This window comes from Poecilia formosa, unplaced genomic scaffold (genome assembly GCF_000485575.1).
Source record: "Poecilia formosa unplaced genomic scaffold, Poecilia_formosa-5.1.2 Scaffold9, whole genome shotgun sequence".
Classification (NCBI taxonomy): Eukaryota; Metazoa; Chordata; class Actinopteri; order Cyprinodontiformes; family Poeciliidae; genus Poecilia; species Poecilia formosa.
In genome coordinates this window covers 4,245,246-4,272,842 of record NW_006799948.1, presented here as the reverse complement: position 1 = coordinate 4,272,842, position 27,597 = coordinate 4,245,246, and the positions used below count along the sequence as shown (strand labels likewise).

Below are 27,597 nucleotides of genomic sequence, written 5' to 3'. Positions count from 1 at the left end.
TGATGTTAATTTGAAACACTGAGATCACTCCTCTTTTCCAAGACATAAATGTCCTTATGACAGATTTGCATTCATCCAAGTGAACCTGCAACAGAGAAAACCTGAAATTCTAAATTTAATCTACCAAGTTATATTTCTCATGTCTGTTTTTTTTCTTTCTTGTCGAGACAAAAATTACATAAATTGTCTGGAATTGTCAAACTGCCTTTCAGCTGTCCACATCAAGTGAACAATTAGCCCAACCACATTTGTGCCAAAGAAAATAAAAAAAAACTGTTCTGGAATGAAACTTGGCATTATAGAAGCTTTTTTTTTTTTAACGTCTCAAACAATGTGAAACTTGTATTGTGTTTGAAGATAGAAAAAAAAAAAATCTGTTGGACAACTGTTCCTTTTTAAGTCACAGCTTTTCGTAAAAGCAGCACAAACCAACACTATAAATCTGAAAAAGCGAAAAAATATGGGACAAAAAAAGGGCAATATATATTACATGTAATTAGCTGAAATTTAATTGAATTAGTATGGGATTTAAAGTGTACCGTCTATTCCTTGATCTCCAATATGGAAAGCTAAGAACATGAAACGGGTACATGCAATTTTTTCCCATTTAAATGAATGAAAACAAAATCTGAGTTTTCTTGAGTAACTTTCTAAAAATGCAAAAAAAAAAAAATTAAAAAAAATCAATTTTACATATACATATTTTGACCACTGTCATTTTATATCACTGGCTGTGGGTGGCATGAAAAGAGAAAGAGAAAAAAACATGAGACAATTCATGTGGTGCTGCTGGTTTTCCTCAGTGGTTCAGGGACTCTTTGATTGAAAGAACTAGACATGCTTACAGTGAGGTTGGTGGCCAATATGTTTGGCAGGCTGGCTCACATTTTTCTCTCATATCTTATGCAGGATAGTCAATACAGGCTCTCCGAATTTGCAGGAGCAGCCAAACTTTTTGGGCAAATGACTTTTACAGTAATACATTTTTGTGTTTCTCTTTTGGCCCTGTAAACACTGAACATATGCTGGAACCGATGTTTTTCTTGGCGGGAGGACTTTCCGTCGTTGGATGAATTGCCTTTGTGACTTTACATTGCACATCCCAAAGGGAGAACAGGTATGAAGCTTCTGTGGTAGTTTGATTTTTAAAGAGTTGGTCCGCGGCAGAAACTTTCACTCGTGTGCAGATCTTTGAGATTTTAAAGAGTTTTCGTACTGATTTATAAGAACTGAAATATATAGCACAAAATAATTTCACCACCTAGATTAACTGACTACCAAAAAAGCAGTCTGCGTGATGACTGTATCCATGTATGCATGCAACTTGCACACTAAAACAGAAACTAAACATAGTCTAAAGATCTCTAAAATTTGGTTTGTTTTGATTTATGTTTAACTCAAAGAAAAATTAAACAGCTGAATATACTGTCAGAACTTAGAAACTAAAACAAAATAATTCCTCTTTCCTGCATTTACAACTAAACACACAGCCAGGTCTATCATGGAAGGGTTTAGATCAAAGCAATGGCCCAGTTAAGGTCCAGTTCTTTATTTATTTCAGAATCTGTTGTGAAATTTATGTTTACAGACATTCTGCCAAGTTGTTCGCAGTATCTACTTTCAGTAAAAAGTACGTTTTAAGTACCTGGTTTTTCCAGGTACTTCAGGTTCTTCACCCGAAAGCCAAAAACCTATTTGGCTGAGTTATTCTTTGTAAAAACTAAATAAAAAAAGCATGAGGGTCCATCCCACATAGAGACGCTTTTAGTCTTCGAAACAGCAGTTCAGGGTTTAATTCCAGACTCTGGGACCTTTGCTGCATACGTCTTCCTCCTTCTCCTTCTACCCATTTCCTGTTTGATCTACTGCAAAGAAAGGCCAGAAAAACCAGCAATGATATATTTCCTGGGCACTGCAGGGTCCCTGAGATTCAAGAGTTATTTCTAAAGAGATATTCAAAAGAAAGACGGCAATGCGGCTTCCGCATTACGAAGGAAAATGAAGAATGCACGATGGCTTTGGGTGGCCAACTGCGGTCACTCTGCAAACTTACAATAAACACATTCGAAGCTAACGTTGTGCTGCTGCAAGTCCTCAAATACTGTATAATTAGAGCATGATCGTTGTTGTTTCAAGACGTTTACGACATCAATCTTTAATAATTCAAATGCCAAAATGTGAAGCAAACTTACAAATGACTCAGACACCCCCATAGGGAGGACTGAGTCTTTGAAAGCACCGCTTTAAGACTTGCACCCACCACAAGCATAGTTAAGCAATTGGCAAGCAATTTCTTTGAAATCGTTCAGTGAAAGGATAACAATTTATGGTTGTTGCGGTGATGGGCACTTGCAACAAAGCCACGGTGAATTTCTTCACCTTTCATGTCTGCACATTATGCCGCAGGGAGACGTTGCTAATGCCTCTTTGTGCTTCTCTTCCTTTGTCTCCTTCATTCCTGAGGGCTCCTCAAGACTGTGCACTTCTTTGTCGAGACATGTTACTTTTTGTAATTCGCCGTGACATCCAGAGAAACAACTTTCCGCGGATACGGGTTTATTATTTGAAACGGGAGCGATCCAACGGATACAAGCATGCACTCCCTTTCCCCTGCACCAGTTTCCTGCCAGCACTACGCGTCATTCAGAACTGCATCGTTACGTTGCCCCTATAATCTGTCACCTTTTTCCACTATTTCTTATTACGCAAGTCCATGATTGTGAAGTCGAAGGAAAATGTTTCATGGTTTTCAAAATTATTTACATGCCACCATCTCCAAATATAAATAAAGCGAGATCTACTTTATAAAAATAAAAAAATAAATAAAAAGTGTGGCTGAATATTCTCTAGATGTAGAAATGTGGTAGAGACACACTTGCAGCTGTAATTCCTGTAACAGTTGTTCCAAAACATTATCTTTCTGCATGCTCATATTGCACAAGTTTGTTTTACCGAACTGAATAAAATCTCCACAAAATACAAAGTTTTAGGTTATAGAGCGACAAAATACAAAAAGCAAAGCACTGTAGATTCCAGTTCTTCATTTTACCTCCATTGTGTCTTTTTTTTTTTTTTGGCTTCGGGCAAAAAGAGGAGGGGAGAAAAGGGAGTGAGAGGAAGAAATTAAATATCAGAACCAGAAATAATAGAAAAACATATAAATCTCTGGCAGGAGTGGAGCGGTCCGAGACTGAAAGATGAAGACGGAGCGAGGTTTAGATTTAGCACTTAAAAATTTGCACCAACAAACGAACGCAGAGAAACGAAGACCGCAGAAGAGAGGATGATGGTATTCCCCAAAACTCAAGAGAGATTAATGCTCGTTGTCTTTAAAGTGATTGATTACCGCCCGAGTCTGAGTAAGTGCTGTACACCGATAGAGCTTAAGGGAAAAGGGCTTGTGAAACTTTGAAGAATCGCAATTTAAGCTTGCAGTAGGGGGAAAAAAAAGTCCTCCCTATTAGTATGAAGTGCTGCATCTGTGCTGTTTGTGTACAAACTGTTTTCTTTTATCCTTTCTTCTTTTTATAGAGAATAGCAGGGATAGGGCACCGATACGTAAAAACAAGTAAACAGTCAAAGTGGTCGGAGACAGAAAAGAACGGTAGAAGAACTCAGAAGGAAAATTTAAAATGTTCGTCTATGTAACAAAGTGCTCTGTGGATGTTTCTCTGTAAGCGAAGTCAAAAGACTCACTGGTTTTATGCGAGGTTAATGAAGTCTAATATTTCATAGCAATGTTTGTGCGTCCATGAATTCGCCGGGGAAAGCATTTGAAATATGTATTGATCAAAAGAGGACAATTCCCAACACATGAAAACTAAACTAGCTTTGGTTTGAAAATAGGTTTTATTCTTCATTTTGCATGTTGAGAGTACTGTGTCGAATGTTATTTCGTCACATAAATGAAAGACTTGAACTAAAAAAATAAAAAATAGTCTGAATCATTTACTGCACATCTCAGTTGCTCCTCATCCACAAACATATTGAATTTGTGGTCATTGGATCGCATTAGAATATAGCATGCAGCTGCATGCAGAAGAATAAAGCATGTTTTTATATCTTGGGGAAATTCCAGTCAGGCTTACTGAGCACGAAGGAAATACAGCTTCATTCTAATTAGAAGGTTGCTTTTATGTTTACATGACATGACTGTTAACCGCTCTTCAATTACGATGATTCACGTTGGCTCCTGGACAGATTTTCAACCTCCCAGGTTGCTTTGCAACACTGCAACTTCTGTTAAGGAAGAAAAATGATTAAAATCAATTTTTAAACCTACACGTAGGTGTCAAAACACATTGAACACACTAAAACAGACCTGGACGTTACCAATATAGGTATATGGAACGTTTTCCACTTAACGCATATACTGGTCAAAGCTCAATGTGAAAGCACAGTGTCCAGTTGTCTCGCTCATCTCTGACAGAGGACAAACAAATGCTTTCAGACATGTTTCGCGTGTTTGAAATCAAATACAGCCAAACACAAGCTAGGTCTTTATTTCCAGCCCCCAGCCTCTGTGCTGGCTCCTCCTCACTACTGAAAACAGGTGTTTTGGTGCGTTTGGCGGTGAACAATCCCCCCCCCCCTTCAAGAGTCAGCTCAGTAGTAATCCTAATATGGAGCTGTTGCTCTTTGTGATGGTGCAGAGGAGAGGAAAAAGACGGGGTGATTATCAGGGCTCCCTGTCTCCCTTCATGTAATACTCCTTAGTAGTTGCTACAATACTCCTTAGCTGTTTGCTCCAAACTTAACAGCTCATTTATGTCATCTGTGAATGGCTGACACGGTTTGGCCACCATCTTTTATTGCCTCGCACGGATCAGACTTATTTAAGAAATGGAGGAATGTAAACAAGCTCAAGTAAGAAAGGGCTTCCAATAAAAATGTCAAAGCATTTATTTCACGAGATTAAACTCTTACTGAACTTAGAATTCAAATACGAGACAAAATGTGATGGTTTGCAGCTACACGGCGTACTTTGAGCTAAATGCTAATTTTACCTCTATGCTAACCAGCAAAGACTAAGTAACGTAAAGCTATTTCAAACTGTTTGATTTAATAGCGGAGGTTCAGTGGAGTAATTCGGTTTTTGGTTGCATCTTCACAAGAACATAAGGGAACATGTTAATTATGTAACAATATTTATAATATGCAACCTCTCAATCTGACAGCACCGTTTTCAATCATTAACATTTTCACCAACTATGTTAATCACATTTTAACAATCAGACTACATTTTCCGTACTTTTTCACAATACAACCGCAATCAGTCTATTTCAACTGGATTTTGAAATACACTGAACTCAAAGTGTAAAGTAAAAGCAAAGCTTTTAAGAATTGTCACAGATAAAAAGGAAACTGAAATTGACCCCTAGTCAGCAAGAATTTGCACATTTTAACGGAAACGTCCATCAGTTCTTTTCCTTTTTCAACCCAAACCATAATGCTGCCACTTGTGGAAGTTTGAATCTTGCAAAACCACTGTTGCCTGTATGCATGCATACTGAGATCTTTATTAGGGGTTTAGTTCATATCCAATTATTGGAAAACAGAGTGGCTTGAGTCTCAGCGAGCATATCAATATTTCTAGCATTTCTCCAGCACTTTTTGCTTTAACACAACCAAAAAGTAGGCAAGACAAGACAAGTGTGCAGAAGGGTGTCTGTGTGAGGAGCTTTTTTTTTTTTTTTTGTTTTTTTGCCCCCCCGGGGCTCTGTTTTTTTTTTTTTTTTTTTTTTGCTGCTCTGCCACCCAGGAGCTCGGTCTTTATTTGTCTTTTATTCAGTCTGTCAGGCCAGTTAGCAACACATCCTGCAGTAAGTTCACCAGTTAAACAGAGGGGACCAATAAAGGGCTGCAGCCCTCCCACACGTGTGTCAGGAGTTTGTGTGTGGGTGTGTGTGTGTGTGTGTGTAATGTTAAACCAGAGACAGCCTTGTGGCTCCTATGAGGATCGGTTTTTGCTCCACAGCTCACAATGTGATTCCAGCTGAGTGGGTGAAAAGGAAGAGGAGAAAAGAGCGAGGGAGACAGAGAGAGGGAGAGCAAAAGAGAGATAGAAAGAGAGCCAGTCTTTGTCCCTCACTCCAAGGTGCTCCAGCAGCCCGGGCCGATATTCTTGGCTTGGATGCAGCACTCATGACAGGATTAGGAGCCTGGGACACTGGACCAACCGGAGATCCGCAGGTTCTAGTAGACGAACCCGGGCCAGATTCTCACCCTGCACGGGTAGGACTGAAACTTTTAATACTCCACAGAAATGCGTCTGGAGTGTGTGCTGAAGTTACCCAGCTGAAAAACGGCAGCTAATCTTGTAATTATTGCTCAGTCATGAGTCAACAAGCTTGATAAAAAATAAATTGAAATAGGAAAAAAAAAAAAAGCTGGCATGGTACAGCCCCAAGTACTAATGCAAAGTCACAGCAATTTATTCTTATCTTAAGATTTTTGCTTCATCACATCTTTGGGTTGCTTGGGACTAATTGCAGTGGAGTTGAAAATGGATTATGTGGCAATTTAAATGCTTAAATGTTAAAAATGTGTGTGCAAGTAAAAAAAAAAAGAAAGAAATGTACGAGGCATTTTGCACAAGCATTAACAGCCAAAATTTACATTACCAAGCATTTTTGCAAGAGTTTGCATTTGATTTCCTGCTTGCAGAATTTCTGGACTAGATTTTCTTCTCACTTGAAGAGTTGTAAAAAGGACTTGCCTATTTATTTTGTTACCCAACTACACAGTGCTCCATTTCAACTACCATGACAGACGGAGCTAAGAATCTCATTTGTCACAGTTAGAACTTTTCCAACTGGAATCGCTTCATACTGTAAGAGAGCATTTCTGGATGAGAGTGCACTCCAGATGACTCATGTTCATCGTATACGCAGCAAGCTAACACTATTCTCTTGCATAATAATAATAACATCAGCAATATTAATATTAGTAATAGATTTTGGTTATGCGCTTCTCTGCTTTTTGGATATAATCCAAGCGAATGCTGCTCCACGTTTTACTGCACAGTCGTATGCGTGATGGCACCCCAGAGAGTTACACGCCGCTTTGTTGTTTTCAGAAAGATCCCAAGCTCTTGCTGGGTGAAACTGGAGCACCATGTGGTTTCACTCTGGGATTCTGTACCAAGTCAAACTGGAGGGGGAACTTGCTTAACTTGCAATTTTTCCCTGATTGTTAAAGAGCAGAAGCCCCTTTTTCTCGGAGCGTTCAGCTGTTTCAGCTTGCCCACAGCTACGTTGGTTTGAAAGCACTTTTTTCGCGTGCGTTTACCACGCAGATGTCTGGCACGGAGCCAAAGCAGTCGACATAGCTGTGCGGCTGGGGGCGCGGGTGGGGACGTGGTGTCTGTTTAGCGTCGCGTCACGGCTTTTTCATCTCCGCGAGTCTTAACGAGGCAGCTCGAAGGAAGGTTTGGATCTCCGATGGAAAGACGGCCAGCTAAAGGGAGATAAATTATGTTTTCAAAGTACTCAAATGACTGACACAGGACCTATAAGCACACATTGGTTACTAATGATCCACGCCGACGTGAAAGAGCTGAGATTTACAGTACCCCCGGAGCCAGAAAAATGGAAATCTGATTTCGATGCAAAGCCAAGCACTTTGGCATGTTTTCACCAGTCAGGTCCACCCTCCGCTGTTTGTTTGTGTGCTCAACCCCTCTGAACCTCAGTGAAAAACTCAAGTGTCATTTTCTGTTCTTAAACCTTTTTTTTTCCACTCTCTCTCTCGCTCTGCTGCAGAGGTTAACCTTTCTGGTTTCAATTAGGCTCTCAGGGATGTAAGAGGCACTCTCTCTTCCCAGCTCTATTAATACACAGAACATGTTCTGTATCCTTAAAAGTACTGGATAAATATAAAGATGAAGACTTTAAAAAAAAAAAGAAAAAAGAAAATTAAAATCTGTTGCATGCATTTGTGCTTTGATAAGCTCCAATACCCATTGCAGCCCTGTAAATCCCACCTTTGTAAGATTTACTCTCATCACAAACACAGCTGTACTATTAATGCCTCAGATTTGTTAAGAGAATACGAAATAAACGGCACCACAAAACGCAAGACGTGAAACATCATGGCTCAACTGCAAACCTGCTCAGACCTGGGTGTCTACATAAACAGACAGGCCGAGGCGAGAGGGGCAATAGTCAGAGAAGGGAGCCAAGAGGCATAAATCTGCTTGGCTGCGGAGAGAATCTGTTGTTTGGACAAACGTTAGTCACGCACTCCATAAATCTGCTCCTTATGAAGAAGCTGGATGGAGGGAAAAATAAAAAAATAAAAATCCAGAAGACGCTTGGGGTAAGTTTGCAGCTAACCTCAAGATGCCCTGATCAGATGAGACGCCATTCTCTCAGTGAAACGTGGTGGTGGCAGCATCGGGCTGAGAAGACCAAACCTATTCAGAGACGATGGGAAGATGGATGGCGATGAATAAGGGGGAAAAAAACCTGGGAGGAAAAACATGCCAGAAGTCAAAGTCTAGAAGCTGGTCATCTCTGAAGATGACTGGTTTGGAGTAAGGATCGTTAGATTATTATCCTTCCACTTCAGTCTTAACTAATCTTTTAAAGTTTCGGTCTGTCACTTAAAATCCCAAAATAAAAAGAAATTCGAGACTGTTTCCGATTGATGACATCCTAAAGTTAAAGCACACACATAGGAGGCATACCCCACATAAATATAAAAAGGAGGCTGAACTGACATGGATGCAATTTAGCTTCATTCTTACAAATTTTCATTGCTTCCCTGTTTGCTTTTCTACAGTTAACAGCTTGACTGAATAACAGAGATTGATTGAGCATGCTACTTGGATGGGAGTAAGAATTTGTTCTCTTTTTTTTTCTTTTTGCATGCAGAAGAAATCCCTGAGTCTTGCTTTTATAGCCTCCCCTTCTTGTTCTTGCTCTCTCTCTCTCATAACAGTGATCCTTCTGTTTTCCGAACTCTTCCCGCTGGATGCCTGAACTCTCAAGGTTACTCGTACGTAGATATTGCTTTTGGGCTACAAATGTGGTCAGTAATTGTGCAGTCTCCAGACTCCTGGAATAAATTTAGACAGATGAAAAGTTTTATGGTTCTTGCAAGGTACTTCCCTTAACTTTGGAAGCACAATCGGAGTGTCTTTGACATGCTTGGTCTGTAATTTGGTATGTGCGTATCATGTATGTCCCGACTTGATGATGTAGTATGAGAAGCAGAAGACGGTAACAGTGTAGATCTGGACTTCAGACGTTGAGGAGCCACAACTTTGACAAGCTTACAAAATTGTGATTACAGTCCGTCGCCAGAGCTGCACACTGATCAAAGGCAATCTGTTAGTTTTTCTACAGTCACTGTAGAAAATAAAACAGCTGAAATTGAACACTCCTCGTTTCTGCCGACTTACAAGCATGTAAAACACTATGAGGAGGGCAAGCCGTCTATGTGTCCTTTAGTCTGGTGATGAAAAAGACTTTGGCTCACTGAGACGTTCAAAACGAAATATACTGAGCATCTTTTGCGTTTACGTTCCATTTTTCTCTTCTTCTTTTTCATTGTTCGCTTTTCCCACAACATGCCTGTCTCCATGAGCGTTTGCATAAGTAAGCTGTCGTTAAGAATTAAATATGATGCACAAAGAAGTGTTTTTTTTCCCTTTTCCCCAGCCTTTTTGTCTGTTTCACAAAGACTTCTCAGTCTTCCCACAGGTTTATTTTCGTCATCCGAGCTGAGAGACATGTTGCTACCACATTTTTAGGTCCAGACCAAACGTCCAAAGGTCATTCTGGTTCAGGACAGGCGGAGGGATCAAACAAAAACTGTTCCTGAGGAAATACCTGACCGCAACCGTGAGGGATTCCTACTATGAGTTTTAAAGTGAGAATGCTTTGGGTCAGCATAGGCTCATCCTTGGTACATTGGGTGGGATTTAATGCTAGGCTGAGAGGGCCAATTGAGGCTTGGCACAGCCACGAGGTTAGGGTGAACCACATGGATGGGTTTGGCCTGCGTTGGTTTGTTGGGGCACAGCTATGTGCAGTGGAGACTGCAGACAGACTGTGGCTAAGGTACTCATAAAAGAGATGGACTTCCGATAAAGGTCACAGATTTTAAGGATGTGTTAAAAAAAAAAAAACATGACAAAAAAGTAAACAAAACATGATGTGATGCAATGAACTTCTTGCATTAAGGAGAGACGATTAGCGGTGAATGCTGACGGAGCTACTCTGGTTTGTCATGCTAAAGAGGGCAGCCAGGGTTTAGAGTTACAGGTCCATCTGAATAGGACGTGTCCTGGATTCCTTCCTCTGAAGGTTTTCCCAGCTCATTCCAAAGGGAACACACCCCGCGGCAGACCCACAACTCGTTGGCAGGACTTTGAAATCCTTCTGGTCTGGAAACAAAGGCAAGGAGCTAAAGCGAATCACTGCAGAAAGTCGGGTCTAGATTGTTCTCGTGGATGTGTTAAAAGCAGTACCCGACCTTGGTTGAATGACAAAAGGAGGTCGGAATGGAAAATAGGAAAAAAACAAAACAAATAATAACCTGACGAGGCTACTTTTGCACCATAAGATTAAGAATTGAACAATTACCCAACATCACTTTACAGGGTTATAAATCTACCGGACACGTATGACAAGTGCCAAATTTACCAGGTAAGCATGGTTGAGGATGTGGTATGCTATGGGCTAATTTGCTACTCATGTAACCGATGATTTAAATCATTATCAAACACTTATTAGCCACACAGCAAAGATTTTGCACCAACAATCATAGTATGCACATGCAAATGCAGCATCCATGTTGCATTTCTAGGTTTTAGATCTTTGTGCAGAATAGAGATGATGCAGGGTACAACACTAAGACCACTTACATTTTGTGCTTGCAAGATTAATTGCAGAAAGTGACACTTTATAGAATTTTAATGTACCGACAAATTTATCCTTATAAAACGTCTGAAACAAATGACGTGGACTGGAAGTAGCATGTTGGCGAGTATCATGTGAACTAGATTCGGAAAACTATTTTTCTGATTCCATATGTAAACACTTGATAAAACACTTTTTAAAAAAAAGAATAAAAAAAAGAGACTTCCAACAAAAGTTTCTCTTTCCAATAGAAACCAGGCACATAAGGACTTCAGCTCTTTGGCTGCACAGGCAACCAGTGGATTCTGGCAGGTTCATAGCGCCACAGCTTCTCATTTGGCTAAAGATGCAGGCCTGTGCCTTGTAAATCAGCAAACAAGTCTACAATTACAAGTTTAAGGGGTGGCTGTGGAACAAGAATTTTTGTAGACTACTGCAACGCGACGGTGTCTTTTTCTGGTCTGAATGCTTTGGTAAACAATCTTATCATTGACCTGTCGAACAAAGAAAAAGGTTACAGCGCCAGTATTTAATCGAGACTTTGCCCTTACAGGGCTACAACCAGAGCACTGTTCACAGACTAGGAATCTGCTTCTTAAACCAAGATTTAACATGCAGCCTCAGCTGGACCTTTTCACTCTTTGGTCTATGCTGGAGTTTGTACTAGCAAAAGCCTTAAATACACAATGCATCTTACAGCAGCTTCATTACAGTCAAGCTCATACAAAAAGGAGTTGAACGATGAGGTTTGCAACCACTGAGGTGATTGATATAGTCGGACAGGTGGGCAATCCCTAGAGAAACGGAAAGTGCATACAGACACATTCTCAGCTGCTTCTGTGTAACTTACACATCCAGCCTGTTATTCCCAATGGAAGCAAACCATCTGCATTGACAGTGTTGTTCCACTGTGCGAGACGGTAGGAGGACTGTGGTTTGCTGGAGTTGGACTGAGTCAAACCAAGCATGTGTGTCTGTGTCTGTGTGTGGACGACGTGTTTCTCGACAGCCTTGGAGATCTTGTCTGAAAAACTAACTTTGCCCGTTAAATAAAGCGTTCAGCAGTATCGCCGACTGTCTTATTTCCTGTGTTGAAGCGATGAGGTGTGGAGGGAGATTTTAAACGGCTCAAGAGAAGGCAGTAAAGCAGGAGACCAAAGTAGTCTTCAAATAAAATTGAGGTAAATTATCCGTTACGAGTTCATTTTAGTTGTAGGTTTTCAAACTTCTCTTTGCAAGAAATTCAACAGCATAATATGCTGCTTCAAAAATCCCCTTCACTATTTGGGTGTGCAAATATATTTCTTCAGGGTAGATCAGTTGTCTACATGTTCAGAAGCAAACTTCAGATGAGTCGATATCCTTTTATTTCAAAAGTGAAGTGTTATGCAGTGAGTGTGCAGAAAGCTTTTGACATTTTCATTAAACTGTGTTCTGCAACTGCACTAAAAGATTAGTATGATTGCAGATTTTTGCACATCTTTCACAGAGATGTTGGTCATGCAGAACGGGTATGAATGATTTTAACACAGAATATCCACAAAATCTCTTTTAATCTAGGAAAGAACATCTAGGATTCATATTCAGGACTGAAGGGGACAAAAAGTGAAATTCAAGACGGACTCTGGCGAAAATGTAGCACTTTAAAGAAGGAATTGTAAAATAATGAGAGTTACAGAACTGAACCATGTCACGCATGTCACCAGAATCCAGCGTGGAATGAAGGAAACGGAGAGGCTAAAATATTGAGGAGTGCGATTGCTGACAAGAGGCAGGTGATTGATGACAAACCGGGTGCAGCTGCGACAGAAGGCAAACAGGTTGACTAAAGGAATATGAAAAATAGACAGAAAAACATAGAAGAAACTCAACAGGGGCCCAAAGGCCACAGAATCAAAAAGGGGAAAAAACTGAAAATCAATCCGAGAGAAATAAATACAAAACACAGAACACAAGCATCACCTAAGAAACTAAACATAAAGGAATGAGCCTATATGGCAACATGCAATAATGAATCAAATATGGCAAAACCTTACAAGCAATAATAAGTAAAATAAATAAAAAACACAAACACAAATGAAAATCAAAACCCAAAGGAGTAAAGCTCTTACATAAATTAATGACAAATATAAATATCTAAGTAGCAAAACAAACACTTGTTAGGAACAAGTGTAACGTTACAAAATCCTTAAAAGTGTTTCTTGTAAAGCTGGATCTCTTTGTTTGACATTTTATAGTTTCTAATTAAAAACTAGACATTTCTCTGGCGTCTGAGAAGCAAGAGAAACATTCTTGTTTTGTAAAAAAAAAAGTTTCAACAAGAATGCCTTTATTTTCTTTTCATTTTTAAGTGTTTTGCACTGTATGCTCTTTTGATTCAATAGGCACAAATGCAACGACATTTGACCTTTTCACCAACATTCTCCTGTTCTCCATTTTGTCTGTTTCTGCATGTACAGCTCTGACCGGCCTCCTGTGTCCCTCCAACATTTTTTGTGACAGAGAACCCTCCTCACCTCCCCCGCCATGCATCTCCTTACCGCAGTTCTCCTCCTGCTGCTCCTTGGGTCGGCTGAACCTCGGAGAGTTCCGGGGTCAAAGGCCACAGAGAGGGGCACCGGGGGTCGTGTCCGAGGCAAAGGAAGGGCCGGCGTCATGAGGCGTCAAACTCAGGAATGCAAGGAGTACATGGAGGCCGGGGAGAAGTACCTGGACTGCCAGGACACGCAGCTGACCTTTGTGAGGCAGGACTGGCCCAAAGACATCCAACATCTTCTGCTGGCCAGAAATAAGATTCAGGTGTGTGGAGGCAGATTTCAACTCATCTAGAAAAGCAGGAGAACACAAATTTCACACATTTAACGACAAATCTTAAAAATGTTCCAAAACTGCACGCCCTTCAGTCGAACGGCAAGTTCTGTTCAAGCACAATGAAGCTCAAAATAAAGAGAACAGCTCAAAACGGACTGCAGACGCAGCTGCAAAGCCAGCACAGCGACGATTCAGCAGACGTGCTTTTTAGTTATATTGGGATCTTAAAAACTAAATGAGGAGTTTCCGAGAAACATTCGCTTTAATTCTGCCCGGCAAAACACAGGGCATTTTTCCTGAGTTAGTTGTTTTAAACGGAAAATAAAACCTGCGCTGTTTGTTGATACTTTCGGCCATCTGCGCACCATTTATTTGGGCCCCGAGATCAAAAACACATTCGCCATGAGGGCTTTTGTGGGGAATGTGTGTGCCACAGGTGGCGAAAATAAAAGCTTTGCCACATGGGTAAGGCATAAAGACGTGTGGCATCAATCTTTTATTTGAACAATCGATAGTAGAATTGAGGTGGAAGGACTAAAACCTGTTTTGTCTGTTTATGCGTGACATTAAGTAGCGTTGTCTACCCTCTAAAATGAAAGTGTGATATGTTTCCAGACTATAGATGCATCATCATTGGTTCACTGATAAGTCCAAAATGTCAGAGATGGTGAAGTTTTAGACAAGAAAGATACATTTCTTTTTTTAAAGCAAGCTTGATCAGCACAAGCCTCTGCAAATAAATCCTTAGGCAGATCAATTCAAAGGTTTATGGATTTGCTTTTAATCACAGATGTTTGTGGCTTTTTTTTCCCACCCCCCTCTCAGATTTTACGGGATAACATGTTCGAGCAGTTCACCCAGCTGAAGAGCCTGGACCTTCAGCAGAACGTCATCTCGGTGATCGAAGACGACGCGTTCAGCGGCCTCTCCCAGCTCACCACCCTCCTCCTCCAGCACAACCGCATCAGGTCAGCCTCAGAGGAGGTCCTCCTCCCGCTCCCCCGCCTCACCTACCTCCGGATTTTCGACAACCCCTGGAGCTGCCGCTGCCCGCTCGACAGCCTGGTCAGGACCCTGCAGGTGCCCAGCAATCGAAACCTGGGCAACTACGCCAGGTGTGCCGAGCCTCGCTCTCTGAAGGGCCAGAAGCTAAAAAAGCTGACAGCGGACTTACTGTGTGCCGAGGACAACAGGCCGGAGGAACCCCAGCCAGGGCGTCCCATAGTTCGGACAGACGCCGTGTCCATTTGCCATCTCAAATATCCCAGGCTCCTGCTGGACTGCTCACACAAAGGTGAGAGAAAATCTGGGTGTCCATTTGTCTGCGATACTGTGGGAACACATGACAAAAAAAAAAACAGAACACACACTGGAGCAATAGACAAAATATTATGTTCACGCACGGATCCCAGCCAACAAAATTGGGCTCAATGAATGAAACTTGGTACTTTTTGTGTGCAACCAAATCGTAAAACAAAAGGCTGGCTCAGCGGTACGAAACAAAAAAGCAGTACAAAACATTAATCATACAGCATAGTCATGCTTGCTTATCCAGTGAAACTGAGCACATGAGTTAAGTTTGCAGTCTTCTGTTATGGCTACAGTCAGACACCAGAGATATATTTGCTTTTATAGCGTTTGCTACACGGGCGTTTGCTAGCCACACTGGAAGGGAAGGAGATTTCTTTGGGGCGATTTATCCTCTATTCATTCAAAATCTCCACAGCTCACGACAGCAGATGGTGGATAGGCACAACTGCATTCAACTTGGGGAAGCCGTAGACCGTTTAAAATGTTGCGTCAGTTTTGCTGGGTTTCTACCCACAAAACCACAAACTTGTAAACTACATAATTGCTGCACTTATTTTCCACAGATTTAAATACAGCACAAATATTGTTGCAATGACCATAAATTTACTTTTTTTTTTCATCTCATGTCACACCACGCAGCACCATGTCTGCACCGATGAAGTTTAAGAACACAGCACATTTGGAGTAGCTGCTTTCTGATTAGCCAAGCTATGATCCGACCACTTTTGTGCTTGATGCACTTGTTAAATTGTGCATTTAAGCCAAACCTGGGTGTTAAAGAACATTTTGTCAGTGCGTGAATGAGTCCAGTTGTGGAAAGCTACACCTCGCACTTCTAGGTGCGTCACTTCTCAAACAGTAATTCAGATGACTGATTTCCCCAATCAGCAGTCATCCAGGTTTTTAGAAGGCTGTTGACAAGCCATTCATTTGATTTAAGTGTGAACAAGGGAAGTATCCACAAGTTGGCACTGAAATTAGTACCAGCTCAGCTCGACTGGATCCGACTTTGTTTGAGTCGCTTTCCATTACAATTGAGTGCAATCTCAAGATGGCTGAGATGACATAAAAGGTGGCTCGAAAAGAAACGTTAAATTAACTCCCTGCACATTTTCAAATGTCTGCACCTTGCCGATGCACCACTGTGTCCATATAAATGTTGCAGTTTTCATTCCAGTGCTATTGCAAGTTTCTAAATGGGATTGGTTTGATTTCTGTAATAATCAGTGACCTGCAGCCTTTTGACATTGCATTTTAAACTCATTTCAGGGAGCTACTAAATAAAGGAGCTGGCCTTAAATACCAAATTGATTTAAGTCAAGTCAAGCCAAGTAGGGAGTTGAACTTTAATTGAGGAAGCTCTGATGACATCGTTTCCCCAAATATTACTAATATAGACTAAAACAGAAAAACAAGGCTTTGCTTTGTGAAGCATTTAATTTTCTATTAACACCTCGTTTGTGTTTGGAAAAGATGCGCAAAATGCCGCAAAGAGTCTCACACTCAAAACTTTGGGAGACCAATTAATCCTCACTAACGAAGCTGAGATCACTTCATTTGAACAGACAACTGTTAGACAATTGACAATTGTTCGATATTCACGCATAAAAGGAGAGTTCATACCCTTTCACGGAGAGCAAATCTTCACAGGCCGAAACCACACAAAGTGCCTTCTGTGTTGCGTCCGCACGCAGGGAAGCGTTTCACATACTTTCCTAATTATTTTTTTCTCTTCAGAGAGATTTCTGAATCAGTTCTTTATCTCAACTCTTGCAAGGATCCTCTGTTTCCCTCGCGGCGTCATTATACCATCAATCTCCTCGCCTCGTTCAGTTTTATTTATACCCGGTAATAAGTCAGATTCAGTTTCGAACCGGTAGCACAATACTCAAACAGAAATGTATCCAAATTTTTACTGAGCCCAACTATAGCTGCTATGCATAACAATGATGATTCGATTATCCTAGAAGGATTTACTTCTTTTGGTCCAGTAATTTGCTCTCCGGTTTTTTCTCTTCGTGGTCGTCTGTGACTAATGCAGTTCGAATCAAGCGAAATTAAACCCATACACGTCTCCTCGCTTTGCCTGTCTGTTTTCCAAACTAAACTCTCACAGAAGACTTTAGCATGCCATGACATCACTGAGAAATTTGCCTTATGTGGGAGCAAGTTATCTTTCATTTAGCTCCACCTAATTATAAAGTATTGATTAAAACCTCAAGTCACAAATTTAAAAGATGACATGATCTCATGTGAAGTGAGTGGAAACATTTCAATGTGATTTCACTAATCAATGCCTCAAGCATAAACATAACCATCTGTCCAGTTCGGATGGAACTAAAAATAATTTTGGTACTTATTAATAGGCATAAACAGGGATACGATTATCTCGGTATGCTGAGAAGCAACCTTTTCTGACATTTCATTAAAAAAATCTGACAGTTTGCACCCGGAACGTTTTGTTTTTTTAGCTCGACGCTGGGAACTGGACCCGTGTCAGAGTTAACTCAAATGAATTTGCATATTAGAAATAGAAACCCTGAGGAAAGTCTATGGGTCTATTTTAAAACCAACTTCCAGTACGATTTATATCTTTCTTCCTGTTTTTCTCCGTCTTCGGGTAGCCCTCCTGGTTTGGAGGCTGTCCCTTTAAAATGAACCAGAGTTGATTTCACATGCTTCTCACTGGAGACTAAAACTCTGTGGTTAAAGTAAATGAAGGGAGTTATTTGAGACAAAGTTTCTGAAAAAAACATGCTTTAGGCTGCATGCAATACTTCTGATTTGAACATATCCAACAAAAACTTGAGTAAGCCAAAGCTTTTTCATACTGTCATTTATTTTCTTGTTTAGGCCAAGCATGTATTTACCTCAAAATTCAGTTGCATTGTACTCCAAGCCAACTAAGCGTACTCACGGTTTGCAAAGTCATTCAGAGTTAAAATCTAACATCCATTGACAAATGTTCTATTCATACCAGAAATCATACTGGAAAAATCTTTGAAATGGTCATGTCTAATTATGCCTCATTTTGCTCATTTGCTTAAATGTTACCTAAAATGAAACACTGGGATTTCTGTACCCAAACTACACAACCACCCCTTTCGGTAAAGAAACAACCCCTCAAGGTTCAATTCAGTGCTGTAAAAATAACTTCTTCCTTCTTCAGCTGGGCAGCATGAAACGTGTTAAAACACCTGCTGCTTTCCTTTGTGTGTCTGACGTTTTGTGGTAATAAAATCACTCAACAGCATTTTACTATGTATTACGACAAGAAAGCAATATTAGGATTCAAGCAAGAGAGTTTCACTCTACTCCATATGTCCTTGTAATTCTTTAAAGGGATCGGCCCATTTCGTTGATACATAAATGTCGGGGAAATAGTTTTCACGGCCATTAAATCACGAAAGTACCGTTTCATTCAGTACCTTGCGTCAGTGTACATTTGGTCACATTACAATAACGCCAAAGCCAATTTTAGTTTGCAATACACAGACATGAAGTAAGTGCATATTGTGAAGTAAAATGGTTCAATTCCCTTTATTTATTTATTTTTTTTTTTACAAGATGCTGCCATCTTTACTCTGATAAACCGTAAATGAAATGAAGTGTAACGAATATTTCATAGACATCAACTAATTTATAAATGGCTTCAACTTTTAGGTCATTTAATACCAGCATAAGTCCAGCTGCGAATTTTTTTTTAAAGACAAAGTGAACAAGTAGCATCATGAACGCCAAGACAGAAATGCGTTGTTGAAAGCTGGCTTGTTGATAAGAAGTCACCCAAATTCAGAGCAAAAATATTGGCTGAAATTGAAAACTTTAGCAAAAAAAAAAAAGAACTTTCAGTGATGGTAGAATATTGAAAATGGACTCACGTGGGAAAGGTAACAAACAAGGATGTCTTCTTCTTCTTCTTCGTCTTCTTCTTCTTCTTCTTCCCTGATAAACAGTGCGCATTACCGCCCCCTACTGATTTGAAGTGTGAAATCTTATCCTATTTTCGTATAAAAAGTTCTGGTTTTGCAAGAAACTGACAAAAATGCCTTATTTAAAATGTTATTTGAATTTAAGTACGATAACTCAGCTAATTTAAATTGTACTTTTTCCTCGTGAAATCAATTTTGAGTACTTTTTTCTCTATAACATTTTATACAATTCACAAGTACATGCTCAACTGTATCCTGTGATTGGCCACATTCATAAATTCCTGCAGGACATTTTCCTCTTCTTTTCAGGTTAGAATTTAAATATGAATGACCAAGTCAAAGTCTTGATAAAATGTCACCTTCTCTCATTTCTTCTTTCACAACAGATTTCATTTCTGTTTTCCTGTATAAGATCGATAAAGAAATTTCTCAAACCACGCAACAAAAGGGCGGAATGGAAATGGATAAAGAACCAGGGGATTAATTAGAGACACATGATAGGACAGTAGATGCAAAAGTTTGTTTGCACTAATGCAAAAAACTGAAAAGAATATGAAAAAATGTAAAGAACATAACTAAACCATAAACATAAATATACACACCAATCAAAACCAAACTCAAACACCCCAGCATTGTGACAAAAGAAAGCTATAAGAAGTCAGTTTGGTATACACCCAATTCTGTGTGGCAGAAAATGCCACACATTAAAAAAAAAACACAACTGTGAAACACTGTGATTTTGCAGAGGCGCTTTTCTGAAACAGAAACAGGGAGGATAGTCTGGATATTGGGTCTATATTAGTATAAACGAAAAATGTGTTCTTAAACCAAACTACGAACATGAACAGCGACGCCTTAGAGCAAAAATGAAACATTTTTGCTCTAATAGACTGAAAGATCAGCGGGTTTTCATCCAAGGATCATTTTTCTCTTTGGTGCAAAAAAGTGGAACAGATGTACTGCAGATTAATGACTTTAACAGATTTAGCAACAGCACAGTCCAGGCCCGCTTATGACTGGGCCTGGAGTGACAATTACTTTTCCTGACATGTTATCTCTCTTCCTCTGTTATTTGGTCATTCATTCATTCAGCTACATTTGACACTTTGAACAGAGGTAGAAAGTGTTGAGCTTAAGTCTGTAAAGCCGAAACATTTGGTGCATTGAGGGATCTTTCGAGTTGAGATTTGAACCATGGTAATAGCTTTTTGGCTCGACTTTTATTAAACTGGCATTCGAAATTTGAGACTTGTGTTCTTCCTTAATTCAACATACAGAAAATTGCTCCAAAACACATGGGACCACAGATGTATCACAGTTAGACAGAAAAAAATAAATAAATGTTGATTTTGGCTCAAGGTTAAAGTCTGTGAAAAGAGCCTGGGAATGCAAGTTTGGAACTGAATGCCGTTTTTTTTTTTTTTAAGACAATGCTGGAGAGACATAGACTCCTAAAGGCAGGCTAGGATTCTCTTCGGACCTCTCGGGAGAAGTATTCTCTCAAAGCTGGACCGACAACTTGCAACATGAAACCACAGAGTCTTCGAAGTCTGTTCCCATCCTCTCCACCATGTGTCCGCCTGCTGCGCGTTTAACATCGTCAGAGGAAAATAATAAGTACATTTCCTCATTACGGGGCTCCCCATCCTCAATATATGGGTGTCTTGCTTGTGTGTGTGATTGTTCTCTCTTAAACTAGAAGTGATTTATTGTAACGGGGCTTTAGGATAACTNTTAAAATGTTATTTGAATTTAAGTACGATAACTCAACTAATTTAAATTGTTCTTTTTCCTCGTGAAATCAATTTTGAGTACTTTTTTCTCTATAACATTTTATACAATTCACAAGTACATGCTCAACTGTATCCTGTGATTGGCCACATTCATAAATTCCTGCAGGACATTTTCCTCTTCTTTTCAGGTTAGAATTTAAATATGAATGACCAAGTCAAAGTCTTGATAAAATGTCACCTTCTCTCATTTCTTCTTTCACAACAGATTTCATTTCTGTTTTCCTGTATAAGATTGATAAAGAAATTTCTCAAACCACGGAACAAAAGGGCGGAATGGAAATGGATAAAGAACCAGGGGATTAATTAGAGACACATGATAGGACAGTAGATGCAAAAGCTTGTTTGCACTAATGCAAAAAACTGAAAAGAATATGAAAAAATCTAAAGAACATAACTAAACCATAAACATAAATATACACACCAATCAAAACCAAACTCAAACTCCCCAGCATTGTGACAAAAGAAAGCTATAAGAAGTCAGTTTGGTATACACCCAATTCTGTGTGGCAGAAAACGCCACACATCGAAAAAAACACAACTGTGAAACACTGTGATTTTGCAGAGGCGCTTTTCTGAAACAGAAACAGGGAGGATAGTCTGGATATTGGGTCTATATTAGTATAAACGAAAAATGTGTTCTTAAACCAAACTACGAACATGAACAGCGACGCCTTAGAGCAAAAATGAAACATTTTTGCTCTAATAGACTGAAAGATCAGCGGGTTTTCATCCAAGGATCATTTTTCTCTTTGGTGCAAAAAAGTGGAACAGATGTACTGCAGATTAATGACTTTAACAGATTTAGCAACAGCACAGTCCAGGCCCGCTTATGACTGGGCCTGGAGTGACAATTACTTTTCCTGACATGTTATCTCTCTTCCTCTGTTATTTGGTCATTCATTCATTCAGCTACATTTGACACTTTGAACAGAGGTAGAAAGTGTTGAGCTTAAGTCTGTAAAGCCGAAACATTTGGTGCATTGAGGGATCTTTCGAGTTGAGATTTGAACCATGGTAATAGCTTTTTGGCTCGACTTTTATTAAACTGGCATTCGAAATTTGAGACTTGTGTTCTTCCTTAATTCAACATACAGAAAATTGCTCCAAAACACATGGGACCACAGATGTATCACAGTTAGACAGAAAAAAAATAAATAAACGTTGATTTTGGCTCAAGGTTAAAGTCTGTGAAAAGAGCCTGGGAATGCAAGTTTGGAACTGAATGCCAGCAGGGTTTTTTTTTTTTTTTTTTTTTTTTTTTTTCATTCAAGACAGTTCTGGAGAGACATAGACACCTAAAGGCAGGCTGGGATTCTCTTCGGACCTCTCGGGAGAAGTATTCTCTCGAAGTTGGACCGACAACTTGCAACATGAAACCACAGAGTCTTCGAAGTCTGTTCCCATCCTCTCCACCATGTGTCCGCCTGCTGCGCGTTTAACATCGTCAGAGGAAAATAATAAGTACATTTCCTCATTACGGGGCCCCCCATCCTCAATATATGGGTGTCTTGCTTGTGTGTGTGATTGTTCTCTCTTAAACTAGAAGTGATTTATTGTAACGGGGCTTTAGGATAACTCGCTGCAGCATCTGTCGTAATAAAGCGGATAGATAAAGACTGCAACATCTGCTCCATAAAAGCCCCCATAAGCATTCTTTTTTTTTCTTTTTCTTTGCAAAGCATAAACTCTGTGTAAGTTAATACTTAGAGGAAACCCACATAAACAGAGACTTGAACATTTCTAATCTAGATTAAAATATAACCACAGCAATAATTCATACTCCTAGAATCTAGTTACATTTTGCAGCATTACAAGCATATATGTCAGAGTGTTTTATTTGGACAGAACGACTCCAAGGAGCATCCAGTGAAAAAGTTTAACCAAAAATAATTCAATGGTCTCCATACGGAACGGTGGTGACAGAATCATGCTGTGGGATGCTTCGTTCGGTAAGCTAATCACAGCTTAGGGTCACAAAAAAAAAAACCTGTTGGAGGCAACAACTAAAAATAGGATTTTAGCCAGAGTTAAAGTCCTATCAAATGATGTCCCAGTCAAAGTCCAGATCTAAATAAACTGCAGTAACAGCTGCAATATAATCAGTTTATACAAAGACTATTGCTTCAGGTTGAACTCAAATGACACACATTGCACACTTTGGAGATTTATGTATTTTCCATCCTATACAATTCTAAAAGAATCACTTTCTAGCTGGTGGTTGACTTCAGGTAAGATGTATAGCAGTTCGCTTTCAATGTTTCTGAAATGCATGGTATGTTTTTCTCATCTGCAACCATTTTGCTTCAGAGATAAACGATGAAACAAGTTAGTCAGGCCACCTATGTTGTTTTAAACACATTATATGTTACCTCCAGTTTTAACGTTCTCCATGTTACTTTTTCCTCCTGACAGGTAAATCAAGCTGTAGGAGCCACAAAACCAATTCATAAACTGTAAAAATGTCATTTTTTTGGCATGAGGCTTTTCAGCACGTGTTAAGCACATATGCAGTTAGCTTTACATGACATTTACTGCCAGAGCATGTTACATGTGCACCTTTTCATTCACAGCTTTGTGATTACCTTGTTAAACGTACGTCTTGAAAGTGCAAGGAGGATGAAGCGTTTGCAAGATGAAAATATGGCATCTCAATCTTATCAAAGACAAATCGGTGTGTATGAAGCCGGAACAATTGGGGGAAAAAACAAGTCAAGCAATGTTGTACACGCTCCATCTTGAACACATAAAAAGGTCGCACACAACCGACACAACATCTTGAAAACATATAAGATCCAGACTGATTAAGTTTCCAACTCTCCACTCAGGCTCCGTTCCAACCTCATGTGTTTTGCGCATCTGCCTCGGAGCTGTAAATCCATCAATGGGGTTAATGAGGTTTTGATTTTAAAAACCTCAATGTAAATGCACCTTTGCGTCTCGCGACAAATGTAAAGTCTGGTTTGGCCTTTTCACACTCTCCTCCGTCACTTTTCTCCTTCAACGGTTCTCTTTTCGTTTCCCCTTCCACAGACCTGAATCAAATTCCGCCGGAGCTGCCGTTGGAAATAGTGGGGATGGACATGTCCAATAACATCATCACACATCTCAGGCCCAAACAATTCCTGCTGTCTAAAGAACTCAAGCTGCTCAACCTCAGCAGCAACAACCTGCAACACATAGACACAGGTAACGCATCAATCATGAGCTCCACAGAAGAGCTGCATGACAGACGGATGTACATATTCTTGGAATTCATTGTGCTGCATGCTTTAAAGACTCTTTGTCTGGTGTGGTGATTAATTAAGATGAATTACAAGAGGTCAATCGGAAAACACCACCAAAAGAAACAACTCTACAACACTGGACGTGTTCACAGTCCAAAATCAACATCCTAAGTCTTATTTAAAAGTCTGTGTCATGATTGGTGGTGGAATTGGACGCGAATGCAGAGAAGCAGAAATGCCAAGTTGATGATGAATCTTTAATGATAAAAAACAAAAAAGATTAACAAAAACTCACAAAAGAGAGAACACGGGGAGCCAGAGCAGACCCGGAGGTGCTGGGGAGGCAGCTGCCCCCCAGCCCAGGCGGGGTGCCAGGGAGGGAGGGAGGAATGGTTTCAAGGCACTTTAATATCTGATCATAGACAGAGACAGTGCGCCCTCGCCTGTTGAGAAAGGTTTATTTAATGTTAAAGCTATTTCCCTCAATAAAATATATAGTAGTCAGTCCCAGTGACAGTTTCACTCACGGTTTAGCCAATGTGCTTCCTGGGTAAAAATCAAACAAGAAACGCAAAATGCATTGAAATCAAAAATAAAAGTATTGAGGTGACAAGGAATCGAGAGCAAATAAATGCGCTATTATTTTTACTGTAGTTTTTCGCATTGATGCATTATTTAGATAAAATAATTAACAATTAATACCATCAGTGCATCAAACAGAAAACAAAGTGAGCATTTAGTAATCTGAAGAAGTTTTCTCTCTCTCTCTGATTGTCTTCTCTGAATTCAGCAGCAGAGAGATTCCTAAAAAAAAAAAGTAAGCTTATCCATTACTCTCACCAGGCTAACGATTTCTGGCTTCGAGTTCTCCTGTCCAGCAGGCAAATCCTGCCACAAACATTTGTAGCTTTCTCGTCAGCCATCGACACGTGCAAGCTATCTACCGCGGCTCGCCCTAGTGTGTCTAAAGCCATTTGTAAACCAACGGAAGAAGTTCCATTTGATTCTGAGAGCTTGTAAGACTCCGAGACATATGGTCACAATCCTCCCCCAAGAAACACCTTCTAATCATGTTCACATTTGGAGTGAATTTTTAAGAGGTTGTTTATTTATCCTTTTCAAGTGGAAGGTGACCAGGGGGCCGTGGGGTGTGGAGTGGGGGGAGGGGAGATGAATGCAAATCCACTAAATTTTATGGATTGTTACAAGCGAACACGCTGATAAACATCCAGTTACGTCTGGTGGGGGTTGCGCCGGAAAGTTTTGGTTTGAAGAAAAAAAACAAAACACCAATTTTGTCTTTGACTTGTAAAGTTTAGCATTTTGTTTTGCTCTGGATGAACCATGGCAGTTAGGGCCTCCCAGTGATGAATGCAGCTTAACATACGGAGATTAGGCCTATTTGGGAGATCTGTCACAGACAGAATTGCCGGGTTCAGAGAGAATCCAGATTGGCATTTTGGGAAATATGGCTGCTAATGACTGACAAATAGCTAAGTGGTAATAGCGGTTAATTTCATCCTCTGGGGAAAAGACAGGAGTTGGTTTGGTTATGGTGGCTTCAATAACCAACAGTAGCTTATTTGGGAGCACAGGGTCCCACGATCAAGAGATGGGACCCTGAAGTCCCTTCCCTCTCTGCTACGCTTCTGTTTATCCGTGCCGTAAACACAGCTGAACGGACCCAAAGTTTCTCGGACCTTAGCACAAATGAAAGTGTTTGCCGTTTACGTCGCTCAAGATTTCCGCAATGTTTTTAATTTTGCCCCGGCTTTCTACCACGCTTGGTCTTCTCATTCCGTTTTTTGTTTTTTCCCCACCTCCTCCTCTATCCTCTCTTCCGCTCCGTAAAGATAAAAGCAGGGCCGGAGGCTGGCGGACAGCAAGAAACAGTCTCCGCCATCCCATTACTCCCACTCTAAACTCTTGCACATGTTTTCATAGGTGCACTCTGAGAAAAGCAGAGCAGCGACAAGACTGGAAGCTCTCAAAGACGTTCATTATCCCTATTTGAAGTCGCTGTCTGTTATTCTATTCATGTAAGCTGGTCTTTTTTATGTGCCGACTGGTTTGGAAAGACCAACAGACTTGTAGGTCCTTCAAAATGTGTTACTTTTGATGTCAGTGAGAAAGCTCCGGCCGTTATATGTGCTGTTCATCCTAAAATGAATCAGCAGCTCAAAGTGGACATGTTATGGGAAGATTTATGCACCCTTTTGCACCTGGCATATATTCCCTCAGGTTTTCAATAAGTTTATTAAGTTGGGATTGCAAGGCATTGCATTCAGCACAGAGCAGATCTGAGTTAGCTTCTGAATTCAGAGGTCAGTTTCAGACAACAGCAAACTTGGCGACAGGGGAGTTAGCTGTGATAAAAGACGCAGATGTAAAAAAAAGATAGGCACTGCAGATGGAGGTATTGTCTGTGCAGTCAATAAATCATGAAGTTACGTCATAGCGTTTGGAAGTAGAAGTTCTTCCATCATTTCGGTCACCATTCTTTTGCCGATCGTTTATGAGCCACACTGCCCCCATGTTGTTATATTGCTCATTTTTATTCCTTTGGAGAACCCATCCACAAGGTCTCTAATGACCCACAAAACCAACACAGACGGTGAACAGAAGGCTCCGAATAGGTGTCTGTGTTAACGCTGAGCAAAAATGGCCCTTTTTATGCCGGTCTGACTTGCTTAGCCTCTCTCCAAATTCCAAAGTCAGTCATGAGATAACGATGATCTCCCAAATAGACCTAAGTCTGCCTCAAAGCCACACCAGTGAGACTTATCTGAATATCCTCCTGCGGAAAAACATCCAGAGGCTATCGCATTCTCAAAACTATCTTGACTGCTAGCTTTTGACACAAATAAACAGAGACTCAACTTTTACTGAAAGCAAACTTCGTCCTAATGGATTGTCTCTGTATACATGTTCAATGTTCAAGGGCAGTCGATAGCAAATTTATGTTTTAAAATCTACAATTATTGGGGGGACATTTTAATACAAGACGTTGTTGGAGTTAAACATGCATTTGATGTGGATAATTATGTTTGGTCCTTTGTGAATTAGGCTAACCTTTATTGCACATTTCCCATCCCAGCTGCTTTTGCAGGCCTGCTGTACCTCCGCGATCTCGACCTGTCCAACAACAGCCTTCGTTACTTCCAGTACGGCGTGCTGGAGGACCTGTACTTCCTGCGGAGGCTGACGCTGGACAACAACCCGTGGATCTGCGACTACAACATCCACTACTTGGTCTACTGGCTCAAGCACCATCCGAGCGTCTCGTACACGGGCCTGGTCTGCTCGCAGCCGCCGGAGTTCAGGGGCTGGCAGGTGGAAGACTACGTCAAAACCTACAACGGGGAATGTCCTGTGGATAAACCGACGGAGGGGACCGACACTGGGCAGGAAGGACAAGGAGGGTCAGAGAATGAGGCGATTGGGGATATGGGCGAGGGACAAGGGCAGCTTCTACCCCAGCCCATAAAGGAGAAGAAGAATGGTTTTGAGATCATCAGGCTGAGCTAAAATCGAACCGGTGTGGTTATACTTTGAGAGAAATTTTAACATGACGATTGACATGCAGGTCAGAGGTCAACATAGATTAATAAAGTGGGATTTGGTGATTAAATGTTTGAGGAAAAAGTAATGTGAAGTA

At 40.4% G+C, this 27,597-nt stretch overlaps 1 protein-coding gene across 3 annotated transcripts; it reads left to right on the top strand.

The window, feature by feature from the left end:
• The first annotated feature begins 1,028 nt into the window (after positions 1-1,028).
• lrrc17 (leucine rich repeat containing 17) lies at positions 1,029-27,570 on the top strand. Of its 3 annotated transcripts, none has more exons than XM_016664445.1 (5): positions 1,029-1,117; positions 13,328-13,667; positions 14,505-14,973; positions 23,746-23,901; positions 27,037-27,570. In XM_016664445.1, the coding sequence occupies exons 2-5, from the start codon at positions 13,395-13,397 to the stop codon at positions 27,465-27,467; spliced, it is 1,329 nt and encodes a 442-aa protein (XP_016519931.1). In that variant the 5' UTR covers positions 1,029-1,117; positions 13,328-13,394; the 3' UTR covers positions 27,468-27,570. The 3 variants fall into 3 exon arrangements, with proteins under 3 accessions (XP_016519931.1, XP_007579164.1, XP_007579181.1); XM_007579102.2 differs by lacking the exon at positions 1,029-1,117 and adding an exon at positions 6,145-6,234; XM_007579119.2 differs by lacking the exon at positions 1,029-1,117 and adding an exon at positions 9,051-10,655.
• The last annotated feature ends 27 nt before the right edge of the window (positions 27,571-27,597 follow it).